Here is a 19,130-nt window from a genome sequence, read left to right as displayed (position 1 = left end):
GGGCATTTTGCGTGTATTAGTCCATACAAGCACAAAAAGGCGAGAAAGAGAACTGACTTTGCACATGTATGCTAACGCAATCATCAAACATTCAACAGCATATAATTCTCTATGTTTTGATTATCATTCTGAATCCAATCCAGATAAAGTCAAAGTGCAGAATCCAATCCAGCCAAAAATGTGATTTTTTTTTTTTTTTTTTACTTTTTGTTCAGAATGTTGCTTTTTTAATGAAACTTACCCACATTCAAGAGTTGATAAAAAAATGCATGAAGATATAATAAAATGCTTTGTTTGTTTTACAACATATATATATATATATATATATATATATATATATATATATATATATATATATATATATATATATATATATGTAAATTCAGATAATCATACAACAAAATATTCTGGGGGCCATGAAAGTCAAAAATCAAAAATGCTGGTGCTGACTGGTAGCTCTTAAAAACAAAAACAAAACAAAAAAAACAATGGTGGGGAAAGAGTTAAATTCTGAATAGAACATTTTAAATAAATCTAATCCAACTTATTTGTGTAGAGTTCATGACGAGGTAGTTCGTGATCGACATGCTGAAGGTCCAGCAGACCAGCATTTTTTTTATTTATTTTTTTTTACTGTCCTTTACACCCACCATTCTGGACTCAAACAGATGGAAAACATTCCATGAAGAATCTGTTACATATTAGATATCCTGTAGACCAGTTCTTTCTGTATGGCTCTTAATGTGGTGGTTTTCTAGGATAGTGCATAGTAAAAATAAATAAAAATGTATAGTGAAAATAGATAAAGATTTTTGTAAACTAATGCAAGGGTCTCAGGAAATAAAGGCTGGAGCAATATATTAATAATGGCCAGAACATGGGTACAGAGAAAGTTAGGGCAATGTTTATTACTGAAGCTGAGATCCAGGACTTTGTTTTTTAACATATCTTAACAAAATGCAAGTCGTCACTGGTATTTGCATTACACAGCGCTATCCTGTAAGCTTCTCAGAATTGAATGTACAAGAAAATGCTAAGCATGCAAGGAATGACATTTCTTTTTCTTTTTTTTAAAGACCTTCTCTGGTGGGCATTTCTATTTTGGGATATGGGCTAATATTTCACAACAGTAGAGTCTGACTTGAGAGGGAAAACAACATTCAGACTTTTGTTATTTCTTACGGCATTTCTCAGCATTTCTCAACTGAATTCCAGCCACCCTGCACACACATGTACATTAGCTGCTTTTCCACTGTTGGGTCGAAAGATGTACAGAGCGATTATGGTTCCCTTTCAGTCAGATGACGTCACACAAATTGGGAATCTCAACAGAGAGAGACCAATCTTCTTCAAGTGTTAACTAAACAAGACAATGCACATTGGCATGCGATATTTGCATCTGACTGCCATGCCCTGCACTGTGGGTATAAATAGGCAGCAGGTGCAACGCATTTTCAGCTTTTTGCTTCAGACTCAAGTGGTTCGTTTGTTCTGCTCTTTCTGATCTAAAAGAGTGTAGCTAAACAGAGCCAGTTCTTCAGGAAAAAAGCCTCTGTCTCTGTGTTGGTTTGACGGCGCTGCAGTGGTGGTTGCAATCCCGAAAGAGAGCCTTGAACAGAGAGTGTGTCTTCAATGAGAGTGTGCACACTGCAGGCTGCACTAAATCCCTGACAGTGTTGCTGCGGCCTTTTCCCCTGTGCACTTCAGCACTAATAAAAAGAGCTAAATTCCCTAAAAGAGCATTACACAGGTGTGTTGTTGTGTCTTTTTAAAGATGACATTCCACCTGTGTGTTTCTGGATGTGGTCGTTACTGGCGGTGACGGATGGTCACGATCGCTGCCTCACGTGTCTGGGCATCAAGCACGCTGAAGTGGCTTTCGTGGATGAGTCAAGCACCCACTGCGGGAAGATGACCATCTCAGAGTTGTAGCCGAAACTCCAATACTGCAAAAGAGGTGGAGTCCCCTCGCCTCTGACACGTGAGTAATGCGTAATGCTCTTTTAGGGAAATTCGATCTAGTTCTCAATCTAATTACTTCAGGAAGTAGCCTGGGTGATCTGAGGATTATGGTGAGGCCTTCCCCTCTGAGGAACCAAACCTCCCAGCGTGGTCGAGAATTTCGCCCATCTTCTCAGCAGCACAGAAGCAGACAGAGGCAATCCAACATATCAGTTATAGGCAGGGCGCCCAGCCCAACCAGGTCCCCGCCAAACCTGATGGCAAGTGCAAGAGCAAGAGGCCCTAAGATGGGCAACCCAGAGATGGAGGGAGCAGCTCTTCAGGAGATGGTGACAACACCACTCCATCCACCGGAGGGGGCCGTGTGGAGAATCTTTTGTTTCATTTTATTTGTTCTGCTGCTGGCCCTACAGCCAGGGGTACCCAAATTTTCAAAGAAAGATACCATCTCTATCTCTGGGTCCCAAGAGAGCAGTGGACGGTGCAGAACCGTACCGGGCAGCAGTGGGCGGTTTGAGAGTGGAATCAGGCCTTCTCACGCACCCTCTGCCCAACCCTGGAATCAGGTAAGTGTTGCATCTCACACTCAGACCCCGCTTCGGGCTGCCACGGAGCCCCCCGAGCCCCACTGTGGGTACATCTGTAGTCCCCTTGGTCCTGCTTGCATGGTCTCTGAGAACCTGGCTAGCACTCCCCAACCCGTCTCGCTGGCTCCTTTGGACCATCAGACTCAGCTATGCGATTCAGTTTGCCCAGCGTCCCCCCATGTTTAAGGACATCCAGTTCACCTCAGGGAAGGCTGGCAATGCTCATGTTTGCGCATGGAGATCGTAGACCTACTGGTGAAGGATGAGATAGAGCCTGTCTCTCCAGCCGAAGACAGGGTTTTACAGCTCCTACTTCTTTTTACCCAAGAAAGTTTACAAGTTTTGAACCGAGCCCTTCACAAGCTGCCATTCAAACTGTTAATGCAGAAACACATTTTCAAATGCATACGTCCCTGATATTGGTTTGCAGCTTACTTTCATGTTTCGATTCTCCCTCGACACAGGACCTTCTGTGCACTTTACATTAGAGGGTTGAGCATATCGGTACAAAGTCCTGCCCTTTGGACTATCCCTGTCTCCCCGTATCTTCATGAAAGTCATGGAGCGGCCATTGTTCCGATGAGAGAACACGGCATTCGCATTCTCAACTATCTCGATGACTGGCTGATACTGGCACAGGCACAAGATCAGTTGTGCGAACACAGGGATCTGGTGCTCAGTCACCTCAGGCAGTTGGGACTTCCAGTCAACTGGGAAAAGGGAAAACTCTCCCCCATTCAGAGAATCTATTTTCTCAGGATGGAGCTGGATTCAGTCAACCAGACAGCACGCCTCACAGAGAAACTCAGTCAGTATTGAACTGCTTGAATTCGTTCAGTCAGGACAGCGGAATTGAAATTATTTCAGAGGCTCCTAGGGCATATGGCAGCCTCAACGGCAGTAACACCACTCAGTTTGCTTCATATAAGACTGCTTCAGCACTAGCTTCATGGCGGAGTCTTGAGATGAACGTGGCAATGCGGCACTCACCAGGTGAAAATCACACCAGCCTGTCGCCAAACTTTCAGCCCGTGGGCGGAACCTTAATTTCTTTGGGCAGGAGTGCCCCTAGAACAGGTGTCCAGGCATGCTGTTGCATCCACAGATGCCTCTGCCACAGGCTGGAGGGCCACGCACAATGGGCATGCAGTATCAGGGGTTTGGATGGGCCCCTAACTGCACTGGCACATCAACTGGTACATCGGCTCAGTTTCTAGTCACCTAAAAAGGCTGCTACAGGGCAAACATGTATTGGTCCGTACCAATACATGTTTGCCCTGTTTGCCCAACACTGAAACCATTGCGTACATCGACCGGCAAGGTGGTCTATGATCCCGTCATATGTCGCAATTCGTCCACCATCTCCTCCTCTGGAGTCTGAAGCATCTGAGGTCGCTTCATGCCATTCACATCCCCGGTGTGCTCAATCGTGCAGCCAATGAGCTCTCATGAGCTGCGCTTCTGGGAGAATGGAGATTCCATCCCCAGGTGGTCCAGCTGATTTGGAGACATTTCAGAGCCACTCACTGCCAGCTGATTTACTCCCTGACTGATGGAGCATTTGGTACAGACGCACAGGCACTCAGCTGACCCCAGTGTCTGCACAAATATGCATTCCCCCAGTGAGCCTACATGCACAGACGTTGTGCAAAGTCAGGGAAGACAAGGAACAGGTCTAGCACCCTACTGGCCCAACTGGACCTAGTTCCCAGAAGGTTCCTACCACTCCCTTCAGGGACCAGGTGGTGAACCTGCAAGCACTGCCCCTGAAGGAGGCAGACCCAGCCCTGGCTTTGCTCTTTCCCGTCCATGCTCTGTGAGTGTACATGAATCAGACACAAAGCTTCAGGACCTCAGAGCAGCTCTTTGTGGTTTAAAGTGTTGCATCCTCCTGAGCGCTGGCACGTGGCACCTCGCTGACAGATATTTGTAGAGCTGCGGGCTGGGTGACACGAAACACGTTCATTAGATTCTATAGCATTCGTGTTGAGCCGGTATCCTCCTGTGCTCTCACCTCAAATGGGTAGAAGTGTCGGCTTGCTGTGCCATAGTATGTGGCTTTCGCAGCATTCCGTTTCCAGTACAAAGGGTATGCTTTCCCAGTGTTATCCAAGTTTCACTAAGTGGGTTGTGCAGAAACAGCAATGATCAACCTTCTCTGTGTAAGCCCTGTCCCATCTTCTGCCCAAATAGGCATGGAGGGATCAGGAGGCTTACACAGGGCACTGAAAGGGGCAGCATCAGTAGCGCTTTGGTAGGGATTCCCAATTCGTTGGTCACCGAAGTGGCGTCAAACATGACCGATTGAAAGGGAATTCCGGGGCGAGAAAGGTTTGTAATCATGTCGTGGGGAAGCAAACTTAATTGAAAAACGTCTCAGAAGGAGGGAACGGAGACATCCCGTCCCGTCGCCACAGGTGCTGTACCACCGCTGAGCGGCCAGGTCACCGGCTCGGCTCCTTAACGAAAACCTGAATATGTGTTGCACCTGCTGCCTATTTATACCTACGCTGCAGGGCATGGCAGTCAGATGCAAATATCTCATGCCAATGAGCATTGGCTCGTTCAGTTAACACTTAAAGTAGATTGGTCTCTCTGGCGAGATTCCCAATTCATTGGTAACCAACGTGACATATCTGTTCCCTCCTTCAGGGAGCGAGGGTTACACAAGTAACCGAGGCGTTATCTTTCCACTTGAGATTGTTTCAGCATGGCATGATTACAAACCGTTCTCGGTCCGGAATTCTCAGCACGGTTGGCTACACATGCTGAACCGTGCTGGTAGAATGCATGTAGTGATGTCACCACTCAGGATTGGTCACTTATCTGTTGCCTGGCTACCAGTTTGTCTGTATCTGGCCAAGCGAAGAAATTTGAATGAAGTAAACAGATACAAGTTAATAATAAATTAAAACAAATATCTGATCATCCTCCAAAACGTTTGCTATTTTCATCTCATACCATCTGTAAACTCTTGCGCTACCAAGGCAACAACTGACGCATTTGTAATACATTCCAAAGAGATCTTTTGTCAGCCCCACAGTGGAAAATGAAACCTCCTTGGACCGGATCAGCACGGAATGGAACGGTAAAGCCAGTTTGGCCCGATGATGGAAAAGCGGCTATAGATTCTATTATGATATTTTGAATACATCAGTCTTACACTGTGTCTATACCAGTCATGATCGGCACAATGTGACGCAACAAAAGTGACGCAACAAAAGTGAATAGAACCCATTTTAAACAGTAATATTGTCTAAACTGGATGACAAATTTCTATTTTTATTCAATGGGCCCTATTTTAACGATCTAAACGCAAAGTGTAAAGCGCACGGCGCAGGTGCACTCAGGGCGTGTCCAAATCCACCTTTGCTATTTTAACGACGGATAAACGGCCCGTGCGCCGGGGCGCATTTTTGAAATGGGTTGTCCCTATATTCTCTTAATGAGTAATGGGCGTAACGTTCAATAAACCAATCAGAGTGTCATCTCCCATTCCCTTTAAGAGTGAGATGCGCTCGCGCCATGGCGGATTGCTATTTACATGGCGGAATTTGTTGGCGGAAAAGCTGAACACACCGATTCAACTGAGGAGTCCAACGAGTGATGTTTTGCTGAAATTACCTGATAAGTGGCCAGTCAATCTTTCAGTCGTCTGCGTTGGATGCAGGCTTTCAAATAGCTCCGCGCGATGAGTCAGTTAATATATATTTGTGTGTATTGGCACGATTGTTCAATTAATTAGCCAATTTCGTTCATCATTATAAGTAGTAATAGGCTGAATTGAAAATAGGTAGCCTAATTCTAATACACACAATGACTATTCATCATTAAATTTTTATATTTATGTAGCCTACACAATAATATTCTTTTACACTGTAATCCTTTTGTTTTTAATATTTGGCATGTTTGTGTGATGGGCATCCCTGTGTGTAATAAGCAAAGTCAACGCGCACTGTGGACGCGCCCAGAGGCGCAGTTTCTACCAACGCGCTCTAACAAAAAAATATTGCGCCATTGACTTTAGACTTTAGACCAGGTTTGAGTTGGTCTATGGCGCAGTCTATTTTCAGCTCCTTAAAATAGCAATGCAATGCGCCTGAACACACCTCTTTTTTAGACCAGCATGCCCATGGGCGCACTAACTGGCGCAAATGCATTTACTAATTTAAGGACATGGCGCTGAACGGGAAAACGCGAACGGCGCCGGACGCAAACTAGCAAACACACTTGCGCTGCGCCTTGCGTCGCATTGCGCCGGGTGTATTATAGGGCCCTATTTCTATTTTCTCCATTGTATTTCTGATGTATTTCAAGCGCATATGCAACTTCTGTCACAAAGGACAAATGGATTTGCAATGGTTGGTTTGTCATGTCCAGTGTGGACAGCTTCTAACTGTTGCAGTGCACCGTGACACAACGGTCGCATCCGATGTAGACACTGTGTTAGTAGTTATGAGATCTTGGTAAAATCTAGCCCATTTTTACTTTGGTTAATTAAAAAAAATATATATTTTAATAAAAATTTAAATCAAATTTTGACAGACCAGATCATTAGCAAGTCCACCACACTACCCCAGAACATAATAACTAAATTATGTTTTTACAATTTTGGTAATTTTCCTTCTCTTCCATGTAGGACGCAGAGAGGGCAGCCTTGTGAATGGACCCAGAGCAGACCAGATGGAAACAGAAAAGACCAGCCATGAGACGGAAAAAAGTCTGATACTTGCACAAATCAGTGCCACTCAGCAGACAGATCCTCTTCTCACCAAGCGACAGAATGGAGATCAGTCACCTGAAGTCTTGTCTCAGCAGTTCAATGGGGACACAAACTGGAGCCATTTCAAGCCCAGCACAGTGGTCTACCCAATGAAACGACAACAGGATAATTGTTCTAACCTGGCTAACATGCAGGGCATATTTGATCAAAACATGTATGAGATGAATGGACAGATGAAACATGCTCTAAGTGAACAGACATATTTGGACTTTCACCAGCCTAAAAAACTCTGCACTGATTCAGAGGTGAATGGAAATCAGGACCTGAGGCTTTGGGATAAAAAAGAAACAAGAACGGAGAACCAATTAGAAGGATTCCCTAAGCACAGCAAGACAGGAGATTTTGAGATAAAACATAGTAAAAGAAACTGTAACTTTCCCAATGGGGATTTATTCTCACGGTCACAGAACAAGCAGATTCCAATGCCCAATGGCACTAAAACAAGCCCACCTTCAGTAAAGGGTATAACTGGTGACCTTTTAGAGAAAACTTTGTCTCAGTATTACCCAGAGCATGTGTCTATAGCACCTCAAACCAACTCATCTCAAGTAGATCAGGTCACCAGCAACCTGCCTGAGCAGGCAACTTCTTCACCTTCATTTACCTCAGGTTTTCCTATTTCACCCCATACATCTGCCTCCGAGCCACTTGCCAAGGCACCCCCAGAAGTACAAGGCAGCAATGGCTACAACCCTGAATTTACAGTGAATGGATACTCTAGCTTTGCAGCTGAGCAAAAGAAGCCTGCTTATTCTCTCTCTGACCTCCCAGAGCTGGGAACACAATCGCTGAGTCAGGAAGCTTCAGAGTCAAATGTGCCATCACAGACAGGCATCAATGGTTACTCACAGATTCAAAAAGATAGAGAGGGCCTTCTGGGCGACTCTGAATGCTTAAGCATGTTCTCTAAGTCCAACCCGGATTTTAGCCATGAATCTTACAAATTGCCCCCAGTGATGGCAGGTGCCCCATCACAAAACACTCAGACAGGTCAGAACCTACAGATTAAGGTGCCACAGAAACAACCACCTGATGAAAGCCTCCACGACAATAGAGACTTTTCTTTGCCACAGCAACAGAATCTTGAGTCACCAACAGTAGACAGCAGGTTGATATCCCAGGCCTGTACACCAACATCTCAGAATCAATACAGTGAGCAAGATAATAAGCCTAACCCAGATCAGGAAAAGACGTCAAAGAGTACAGATGGCCCTCAGATGGAATGGATAGATTTAAACTCAGCTTCAGCTCTGCAGCCATCTACTGACCACTCTCAGATGTGGGATTTTTTCCTTCCACAGACCCAAATGCAGCAACATACAGTCTCGCTGAGTCAAAGTCAATGTACAAATTCCATGCCCTCAAACAACTTTCAGTCTCAGAATTTCAGTAATCCCAGTTTTCCCTCACATGAAAGTCAGGCACAAGACTCCCTACCTCCTACACAATTTCCCCACAATTCTTCCCCTGAATGTCAACAAAGAAATTCCAGTATGCACAATCATACTTGCATGCAATTTGACAAAACCCAACACATGTCCCAGGAATTATGCAAAAATGATCAAGACCAGATACAATCCCAGAGCTTCCTCTCTCAGCCACCACCTCGTCAGCATGCCACCAGCACATTTCCCCATCAGCTCCCTCAGGATAGACAGAATATGCAAGCAGCTCCACAACAAGATGTTTCCCACATCCAGGTAAATGCACCACTCTTGAAAAAGCTTAAAACAGAGGGTTGTCTTCATTCAGAATCCCAGACAATATCTCTAGGTATTGAACCCCCAGCACAACCACTGTCTAGTACAACTATAAGAGAATACTCAACATTTCCAGACACATCTAAGTCAAATGTACAATCCTTGTCTAAAGAAACAGAAGCTCTAACAGAGAGGAAACTCCAGCAGAACATACAGTATTCTCAGAACACCAGTAAACAACAACCAAACTACCAGCAACCTCTCCAACGCAGGGTACAAAATCATTTGGAATTCCCCCAGTCTCCAGTGTCTCAATCTCAACTGTCACAAGTTTCTAACGGTCTTCAGGTTCCTGCTCAAACATTTACCAAAGCTGAATTCCAAGAGTTCTTTGCCCAAATCCAGAGAGAGTCTCTCCCAAGCCAAGGTGCTCAAGGAGATTTGCAGAGGCACACAGCCTTGCGAATGCACCTTCTGCAGAGGCAGGAGCGGCAAGGCCCCAACAACATCAGAGCAAGTATGCCAGCCATAAAAAGTGAAAACTGCTCAGATTTAGAAACCTCAGCTCAACAGCCACCCACGGAAGTGCTACAGCAAGATCAAGACAAAACCAAAGTCATGCCAGTGGTTGTAAAGCAGGAGCATCCTTCTTCATCCTGCGAACAAAGCCAGCAAAGGAGTATTCTAGCTACCATGGAACAGCGGTTAAAACAATATCAACTATCACCTGTGTTTGAAAGAAAGTCTTTGGTCATCAAGTCACCTAATAAGGTGAAGGTGGAGATGGCTGGGGCTGTGACTGTGCTCTCAACCAGTGCTGAGGGAAATGTCAAAGAACAGTGCAAACCACAAAACTTCACCCCACCTAAAAAGATTGAACCTGGGTTACAAAGCTTTCTGGAGTCACCCATGAAGATGCTTGATACACCAATAAAAAACTTGCTAGATACACCTATGAAGACACAGTATGATATTCCTTCATGTCACTGTGTTGGTAAGAGATTCACACAGCTTTTTTTAATTTGTTGTTAAAGGGATAGTTTACCCAAAAATGAAAATTTTGTCATCATTTATTCACCCTCAGGTTGTTCCAAACCAAATAAATTTCTTTGATCTGCTGTATACAAAGGAAGATATCTTAAAATTATATTGTAACCAACTTAAAATTATATTTGTAACCAAGCAGTAGTTTTTTCCTACTATGGTAGTCAATGGGGGCTGAGATCTTCGTTACATTCTTCCAAATATCTTCCTTTGTGTACAGAAGAACAAAGAAATTTATACAGGCTGGGAACAACTTGAGGGGGAGTAAATGATGACAGAATTTTCATTTTTTGTCACTATCCCTTTAATAGTTTAATATCTTATTGATATTTTATGTTATTTTTGATGACATTAAATTATTTTGATATTAGTTTTTTTTTCTGACAATCTACACCGAAATCCACAGAGCAAATCAGTGAAAGAGACGAAGGCCCATATTATACTCACTTGGGATCAGCACCGACTGTTTCAGGCATCCGCAAAATTATGGAGGAAAGGTATGATATTATGAACTCCTCTAATGCACAAAATAAATGTGTGTAACTTACTCTCTCAGTACAGATGTATTTTTTAGCTATTACAGTATTTACAGTATTTATTAGCTATTTTCCCTTGACAGATCTGGACTGACTGGAAGTGCCATTAGGATTGAAAAAGTTGTGTATACTGGCAAGGAAGGCAAGAGTGGGCAGGGCTGCCCCATTGCTAAATGGGTAAAAGCAATTTATTTTTATCTTGTGTGTTTTCTTTTTTATGTAAATATATTGCCTCTCTTTGTCTGTTTCTGTAATTAAATATTAAAACATGCTTAGTTTTCTTATCTACAGCGCCCTCTATGGAAAACTCAATTGCATGACAGATGTCTCAAACTGCTTCCTGTACATTTTCTGAATATATCTGTACATGTGCACATGTTGTGTAGGTAATACGGAGGGCAAATGTAGACGAGAAACTCCTGGTCTTGGTACGAGAACGGGCTGGTCACTCATGTGAAACATCCTGTATAGTAGTGGTCATCTTAATTTGGGAAGGCATACCAACAAACCTGGCTGACCGTCTCTACACTGAACTCAGTGACACACTAACAAAACATGGTGCCCTAACCAACCGCAGATGTGCTCTAAATGAGGAGTAAGGACAAATGCTTGTTATTGCTTTTTCACAAATATAGTAAACATTTGCTGACCAAAAGACCAAACACATTATTATCAGTTCAGAATGCATCCAAATTGATAGTCAGTGGTCTTTGTATTGCTACATATCTAACCACTTTCTACTTAACAGAAACAGCATAGTATTGTACTGTTTTGCTGGTTATGTTGTCCTCAAGACAAGATTTTTAATGGCTTCAACAAAATATAAAATTCTAGATATTGTAAGGTATGTTTACAATATGTTATTTGTCTTCAAACTTAACATTCTGTCATTTTCCTTAGGAGAACATGTGCATGTCAGGGTTTGGAACCTGATGCCTGTGGAGCTTCTTTCTCCTTCGGCTGCTCCTGGAGCATGTACTATAATGGCTGCAAATTTGCTAGAAGTAAAATCCCACGAAAGTTCAAACTGCTTGGGGATGATCCCAAGGAGGTGAGATGCTCACATGCAAACACAAAATGGAGTCAACAAAGATCATACAAAATTAGAAATAACAGGAATATTTTTGATTCCCCTGCAGGAAGAGAAACTGGAACAAAATCTCCAGGGTCTTGCAACTTTCATGGCCCCAGTATATAAAAAAATGGCACCCGATGCTTACGGCAATCAGGTATACATTTAAGTTCTTTGCTATCAAGAAAATATAGCATTTTTCTTAAACCCTTAAAACATTTAGTTTCCTGAAATATTTCAAGTGGTATAATAAGCGGCAACAGTAGTGTTGTAATATATAAAAATAAGTAAAGTGACTGCAATAGTGCATGAATTTCATAAGGGGCATATACCAAAATTTTAAGTTAAAACTTTACATTTCTATGTCTACCGACATTTGACAGGTGGACCATGAACACAGAGCTCCCGATTGCCGTCTGGGCCTAAAAGAAGGACGTCCATTTTCTGGAGTGACAGCCTGTCTAGACTTCTGTGCTCATGCCCACAGAGACCTGCACAACATGCAAGGGGGCAGCACTGTGGTAAGAATTAAAAGTCGGCATGAAATGGATGTTGCGATATAATTTTCTTCCCTATTGTGACGTATATCTGAGTGAAATGGCTTCTGGAATGAGAAATAATTGTAGGGACTGGATTTGTCCTCAGGAATTGATGGATTGTAGGAGTTTGGGAGTTGCTAACTAAATGGAGGCAGATCAGAATGCCAGTTAGCACAGTCAGTTGTGAAGGATATTTAGTATCACCCTCCACCGAAACATATTCATTAAGGCATTAAGAGAGCAGATGCAGTTGGGGTTTGAAATGTTTTTTTTTTTATTATTATTATAATAATTATAATATTTTATTATTATTATTATTATTATTAAAAATTATGAATGCACTTTTGTAGGGCTTAAAAACAGAAGAAAAAAAAATTCATTAGTTAAAATTCAAATAGTTCATTAGGTTCAGAATCAGTATTTTAACGTTTCTGTTCATGTGTTCCTTCTATAACATTATCATTCCAAAAACAGTTTGATTAGAATGATATAACAAATAATATAATACCGTTTTTGCCTATACTTTATACCACAGCTTGAATTGAACTTTATACTAAGAGCTTGTGACTAAACCTCGTAACTCCAGTGGATCCTCAAACTATCGGCAAAACCTCATACAGCAGCTCCACTCAACTCAATCATGAATAAAGTCCTGCATGCATTTTGGAGAAATGGTGGACCTGCATGGTCTCTGCTTGTTTGCAATGCAAGGGTAAATAAAAACTGGTTGTTTTAAAAAGTACAAAGTTTTCTTTATTCAAAACACAAATATAAAGGCTAATATTTTATGTATTTGAGGATCAGCGAAGAGTCTGGTATTTGCCATCTAGTCATAGCCAATACAGCCTGTGCGTAACACTTTGTCTTTTATGACACAAGCTTAAATGACAGTAAAAACTGAGGGCCTACATAGCCACAATAACCTATATAACCTTTAAGTTGACAAAAACTTACTCAGATGTGATCATCCTAATGACGGACAAAACACAAATCTCCGACATTCGCTGGTGAAAAACCTTAATTTGAGCTTGATTTTGGGAAAATGTTAATAATATTACGACACGCAAATGTCTGACCATACATAAAGCAACAATACAAACTTTGACAACAAGGTGTTTAATCATTTTAAAAAAAATACATTTTTTCCCACTACTATTCCTGAATAGTAGCGGTTCTACACTAGCCTGCAGTTTTCACTGGTTTCAAAACACACCACACTGGACATAACCCTGTTGGATAAACTCCTAAGATTCAACAGTTAATGCCAGAACATTGCCTTGTGACAGTGCCAACTGAACACAGGCATTTCACTCACGTTTGATGCGTCAACATCACATTTTCATAGGCCATACTATTTGAATTCATGATTGGTTGACTGCAAAATTAAAATCTTAAACAGAACAACAAAATAATGTTATTAACCGATTAATGGTAATTTCAAATAAGCATTTATGTTCAGAACATTTAAACTTGATTTAGTTTTCGTTTTTGTTTATGTTCCTGTTAAAATTGTATTCATTTCTGGTTTTTGTTTTCATTCCTTGAACCGGTTCAGAGCCCCGTGACAAACACGGCAACATTCAGTAAAAAAAAAAAAAATATATATGTATGTATATATATATATATATATATATATATATATATATATATATATATATATATATATATAATAACTAGCAATTTTGATTTTATGGTGATTTTAAATACTTACAGTATGGTGTACTCTAATAAGACTAATAAAAAGCATTCACCAAAGCCATCAGTTATGCTTATTACACAATACAAATAATATATATTTTTATACTCTGGAGGTAGAGAACAAAACATGGCTAAAACACAGTAGTGGCTGCAAAATTACAAATTAAACAGGCCAAACTTTCCTCTCTCTACTCCTATTGTAGGTCTGCACACTAACACGAGAGGACAATCGTGAGATTGGAAAAATTCCTGAGGATGAGCAGCTGCATGTGCTTCCCTTATACAAGGCCTCATCCACTGACGAGTTTGGCAGTGCTGAGGCTCAGTTGGAGAAGACCAAGACTGGTGCCATTCAGGTGCTCAGTGCCTTTCGCAGACAGGTGCGTATGCTACCAGAGCCTGCCAAGTCTTGTCGACAGAAGAAGCTGGATGCCAAGAGAGCCGCAGCTAACAAACCAAACAACCCCAACACACCTAACTCCAAAATAGACAGCACCCATCAAGCAAAGCAGAAACAGACCACTTATGAGAACCCAGGCCAGAACACAACTGTAACAGGTACAAAAGCAAGGATAAAACCAATATTCAAGTTTTCTAAATTTATTCAGTTATAAATATTTTATTTAGGGATGGTAAAATAAATGATATAAAAAACTAATGGAACAGATTCCAAATGTTTATCAATGTTTCAACACCAAAAGTTTACTTTTTGGTCTAATCCCATTATTTCTTCTAGGCCCAGGTAACATGAGAACAAATCTGGACTCTGGGCATCTCCCACAAGTTCATTCTGCCCATCAGCCTCAGCAGCACCGGCAGCAAACACAACCTAATCATAATCCCTCTTACACTGTCCCACAGTTCCCTAGATTCTCAAATTCATCAGGAACCTTCTCAAATGCTTCAAAACCAATGACCCCGCATCCTCAAACACCTTCTTCTGCAGGTCCTTATCCCTCTCCTTTACATGCACCCAACTCTTACATTAATGTGTCTAATGCACCCGCCCCATACCCCAGGTCTCTTACACCCAACCCTCTCTATACTGGTTACCAATGTAACGGGGGGCTTCCCATGGACAACTACCACCCTTACTACTCTTCCAGTCTAAAGCATCCAGATATGTATCATCCCCAAAGAAATTCACTGTACTCTGAGCAGCGGTATAGTGCACCTCAACATTACGGGGTCAACTACCCACCACACTATGGAGAGCCTAGCTTGCCAGCCAATAGTTATGGCGTCTGTAACATGAAACCTGGCATGCACTCTATGGGACATTACCCAGGTTATGGTCCTAATATGCCACCTGATGCCTTCTCCAGGCCTCCTTCAGCCCATCTACATTTGGACTATGCAGCTATTGGCAAAAGCAGCCAGTTTGAAGCTTACCCCAAGCCTCATATGTCCCAGAATCCTCAGATGTTTCCCCCAAATCTAAATTCCTTAAGTATGCAAAGTAATAAAGATTTAGAGATAAACATGCATGGAGCAAATGGTATCCCTCAGGTGTTTCCTCCTTTGGGTAATGAATGCTTCAACCCAAACCAACATCCAGGCTTGAGGCTTTCCAGTGAAAATGCCCTTAACCCTGTAGTCAACCAGACACCACTTACCCAGAGTTCAGAACAAAAAGAAAAGGAGGATGTGTGGTCCGACAGCGAGCACAACTTCCTTGACCCTGAAATTGGAGGGGTGGCAGTGGCACCTAGTCATGGTTCGATCATTATCGAGTGTGCTAAGCGGGAGCTCCATGCGACTACACCAGTCAAGAAGCCTGACCGCAACCATCCCACCCGTATCTCATTGGTGTTTTACCAGCACAAGAACTTGAATGAAGCAAAACATGGACTGGCTCTGTGGGAAGCAAAGATGGCAGAGAAGGCCCGGGAGAAAGAGGAGGATGCTGAGAAGCATGGTGCTGAAAATACAACGAACAAGAGCAGTGGAAAGAAAGTGAAACGAGAACATTCAGAGCCTTCTGAACCCTCAGAACCGCCATATAAGCAGTTTCTTCTCATGCTTAAAGAACGGTCAATGTCCTGCACTACCAATTCATACGTAAGCACATCTCCCTATGCCTTTACCAAGGTGACCGGGCCTTACAATCATTTCCTGTAAAAAAAACCTCTGTAGGTTCAGAGCATTTATTAATGCAAGAATAAGAGTGGCATCAGAAAAATGACATGGTTCATGAAATGGTGCTACAATATTCATAAACACAAGAATAAGAGTGACATCAGAAAAATGACATGGTGCATAAAATGGTGCTACAAATGGTGCAGACCTCAGTGCCACTGGCCATATGACCCATAATTCTTGTTCTGTTTGTGTGAGGTTATTGACAATAGTAAGATTCAGTATCATTACTATACACAGAGCATCAATTTTTCACGCTCTTAAAAAGTCGATTTTTACTGTTTGAAATGTTTATTTATTTAATTACTCACGTATGATAACACACTGTTCTTTATCCATGGTGCTTAGAGTCCAACAAATCTGGACATATTACTGGAAAGAAATTCATCTTTGGTGATTTTTGTGGCTAATCACTTTTTTTATGGTGCTAGTGAGTGTTTTAAATGCAAATGTGTTTTTAAAAGCCTTTCTTTAACAACACGCAACAAAACACCTTGTAACATTTTAAAGTAATACGCAATTATTTTAAGCAATTAAGAAATTATCTATCTTAAATAGTGTTTTAGGAGCACTTTTTTGTAATAACAAGGGTATTACTTTTTGATGAACTGCATAGTGGATAGTTGAACATCATTTAAAAGACTTTTAAAGATTTTCTCTGGTGCTTTTACAGTTTCACAAATTCTTTACACTTACTGTATAGTGAGGCACTGAGGGTCAATTTTGTAACAGTACTGTTCTGATAGAGAAATCAAAAAAAAAAAAAAAAAGGTAAAATTTCAGAACACTGAATACTGATAATGGGGTCAAGAAAAACAATGGTCAATATTAGGTCCTCAAAGCATATATCACGGAAAACATAACAGGGTTACATTTACATCAACGTCACTGTTTCAGAGGCAGCTGGCTTGGCTTGCTGTGGGGGGTTTTACATAATGCAACTTTAGCTGTATAAAAAAAAAAAATTGAGACATGTACAGTAAATTAATTTTTTTGTTTTTTGTTTTGTTTTTTGAATGTATGCTTAGACAATAGTTTAGTAAAGAAGAGTACTATTTCTTTGGGTTTGAACTGATCTTGTTTCAAATGGTGCTACTTGACCTGCTATAAATATAATGTGAGAATCTCTAAGGGCGGTGAGAAGGCTTATGAATGATGTAGAAAAACCTACTTATCATATACCTCAGAACTAGTTTGGCAATAGAATTATAATACCAAGGTGTTTCTGTTCTTTTACTTCCAAACACTTTGTAGCAAATATAACGCAGACCTTAAGGCCATCATTGATGTAAAGTTCATTTCTTACTTTCTTCACACTTGATCTACTAGAAAGTATTACTTGAACTTCAAGTGTCAATGGAATTGCAAAATCAGGGATATATCAGCTCATTTCTGTGCATAAACATCACTTGTGTTCATGTTGTCTTCTCTAATTCAGGTTTGAGCCTTTGCATCTTAAATCCTTATAAATTACCTGTACATACCACACACATATCTAACTTTATCAGATCTGAATTTGTGTACTATTGAAGCAAAATGCTGATAAACCTTTAAAGAAGTAATTTGAACATTTTAACATGCACTGATTTAATTAAAGGGAAAGTGTCATGTCATATAAAGCAATGCATTTGATCTTTACTGAAGGGTTAGATAAAGTCAGTTAAAATACTATGTGCACATTTAGTTGCATATGTATAGTTTGAGGCTAAGTGTATTTACAACCACTAAACATTTATTAATGCCTCTTACACTACTCCTGTCCCTGAAATAAATTATATATTTGATGGGTTATTGGTAATGAATAAAATACAACTCATTCCACTCTGACATAAAAAAAAATTTAAAAAAATTAAGCACTTCAATTTGTTTTTCAAAAAAAAAAAAATTGATGTAAATTCAAAATAGGTTGAATATTGTAAATTTATTAAAAAAAAGATTATGCCACGTTGTATATACCATATATTTGCATTGCAGAAATCTAAGTCCATTCTTCTTAATTCTTAAGTCCGTGTTATGTACGAAGGTTAATTTCCATGTTTGTTTAAAGTACCATCACCCCACACAATAATAATAATCATAGATATTGCTCCAAAAATCTTTGTTTTTGTTTTTTTGTTTGTTGGTATTCGGATTACCTGAGTTTTTTTTTTTTTTTTTTTTTTTTTTTCTTTCTTTCTTTCTTTGTTTATTTGGCATACAACAGAAACGTTTACATTTTTTTTTTTTTTTCTATTAGAAATCAATTTGATGTACTGACTAGTTATGGAATTAGCTTCCAGTTCTGTAGTTTAAATTAGATGTTAAATTTCAGTGTACAGGGCCCAGCTTGAGTAGCAGGTTGTGTATGAAGCAAGTGAAATGAGTGGTTAAAATTTAGTGAGTGACAAGAATAGCCATACTTGAAGATGCTTTGGAGTGTTTCTGAGTGGAGTCAACTTTACTTGAATGAATTTCTGACTTCAACTAACGAACTGGGGTGCACAACTTTTACATTAAGCTAGCAGTTTATGTACACGTTGGTATTTTGCCATTAGACACTAAAGTTTTAAATGTGATATTTTCTGCCTTTTTTGTATTGCTCCTCGTTTGTAATGCTTAAAACATTGAATTAAGAATGGCTTTGAATACTGTAAGTATTGTATTGTACTGAAGAACTGAATGCAGTTTATTTGAAAACTATTTGTTATTATTTGTTATCATTCCTAATATTGCTGAAATGTGGGGTTTTTAATAAAATGTATATTTATTTCAAGCATTTACAGTAAATTGTACACTGTTTAATCATTTTGACTCATTTTGTAATTAGTAAACATATAAAATGATTTATTTATAATTTGCAAATAGTACAAATACAAACAATCCTTAGAAAAGTATTCAACCCAAGTTTTCATGTTTTATTCCTACAACATTTGGATTTTACAATTATTCATTGCTTTTTATTATTATTTTATATCACTAACAAACCCAAAACAAAGTCTAAAGAGGTGAATACCTGTCATAGGTACAGCATAGTTTTCACAATAACTGATGTATAACAGAACTTCAATTATAATCAATTTTATAACACCAT

General features: G+C 40.4%; 1 protein-coding gene across 2 annotated transcripts in view; it reads left to right on the top strand.

The window, feature by feature from the left end:
* The window catches only part of tet2 (tet methylcytosine dioxygenase 2), a 30,808-nt gene extending 11,964 nt beyond the window's left edge, over nt 1-18,844 (top strand). For both annotated transcript variants that reach the window (XM_048197211.1, XM_048197210.1), the window contains 9 exons: nt 7,189-10,026; nt 10,483-10,573; nt 10,696-10,789; nt 10,999-11,207; nt 11,513-11,663; nt 11,752-11,841; nt 12,068-12,205; nt 14,125-14,479; nt 14,658-18,844. In XM_048197211.1, coding sequence (XP_048053168.1) covers nt 7,233-10,026; nt 10,483-10,573; nt 10,696-10,789; nt 10,999-11,207; nt 11,513-11,663; nt 11,752-11,841; nt 12,068-12,205; nt 14,125-14,479; nt 14,658-16,042 — 5,307 coding nt within the window. In that variant the 5' untranslated portion in view covers nt 7,189-7,232 and the 3' untranslated portion in view covers nt 16,043-18,844. The remainder of the gene's footprint in view (nt 1-7,188; nt 10,027-10,482; nt 10,574-10,695; nt 10,790-10,998; nt 11,208-11,512; nt 11,664-11,751; nt 11,842-12,067; nt 12,206-14,124; nt 14,480-14,657) is intronic.
* Nucleotides 18,845-19,130: the final 286 nt, after the last annotated feature.

Source organism: Megalobrama amblycephala, linkage group LG7 (genome assembly GCF_018812025.1).
Source record: "Megalobrama amblycephala isolate DHTTF-2021 linkage group LG7, ASM1881202v1, whole genome shotgun sequence".
Taxonomy (NCBI): domain Eukaryota; kingdom Metazoa; phylum Chordata; class Actinopteri; order Cypriniformes; family Xenocyprididae; genus Megalobrama; species Megalobrama amblycephala.
Note: the sequence above shows the minus strand (reverse complement) of the source record. Positions and strands in the feature narration are given on the sequence as shown.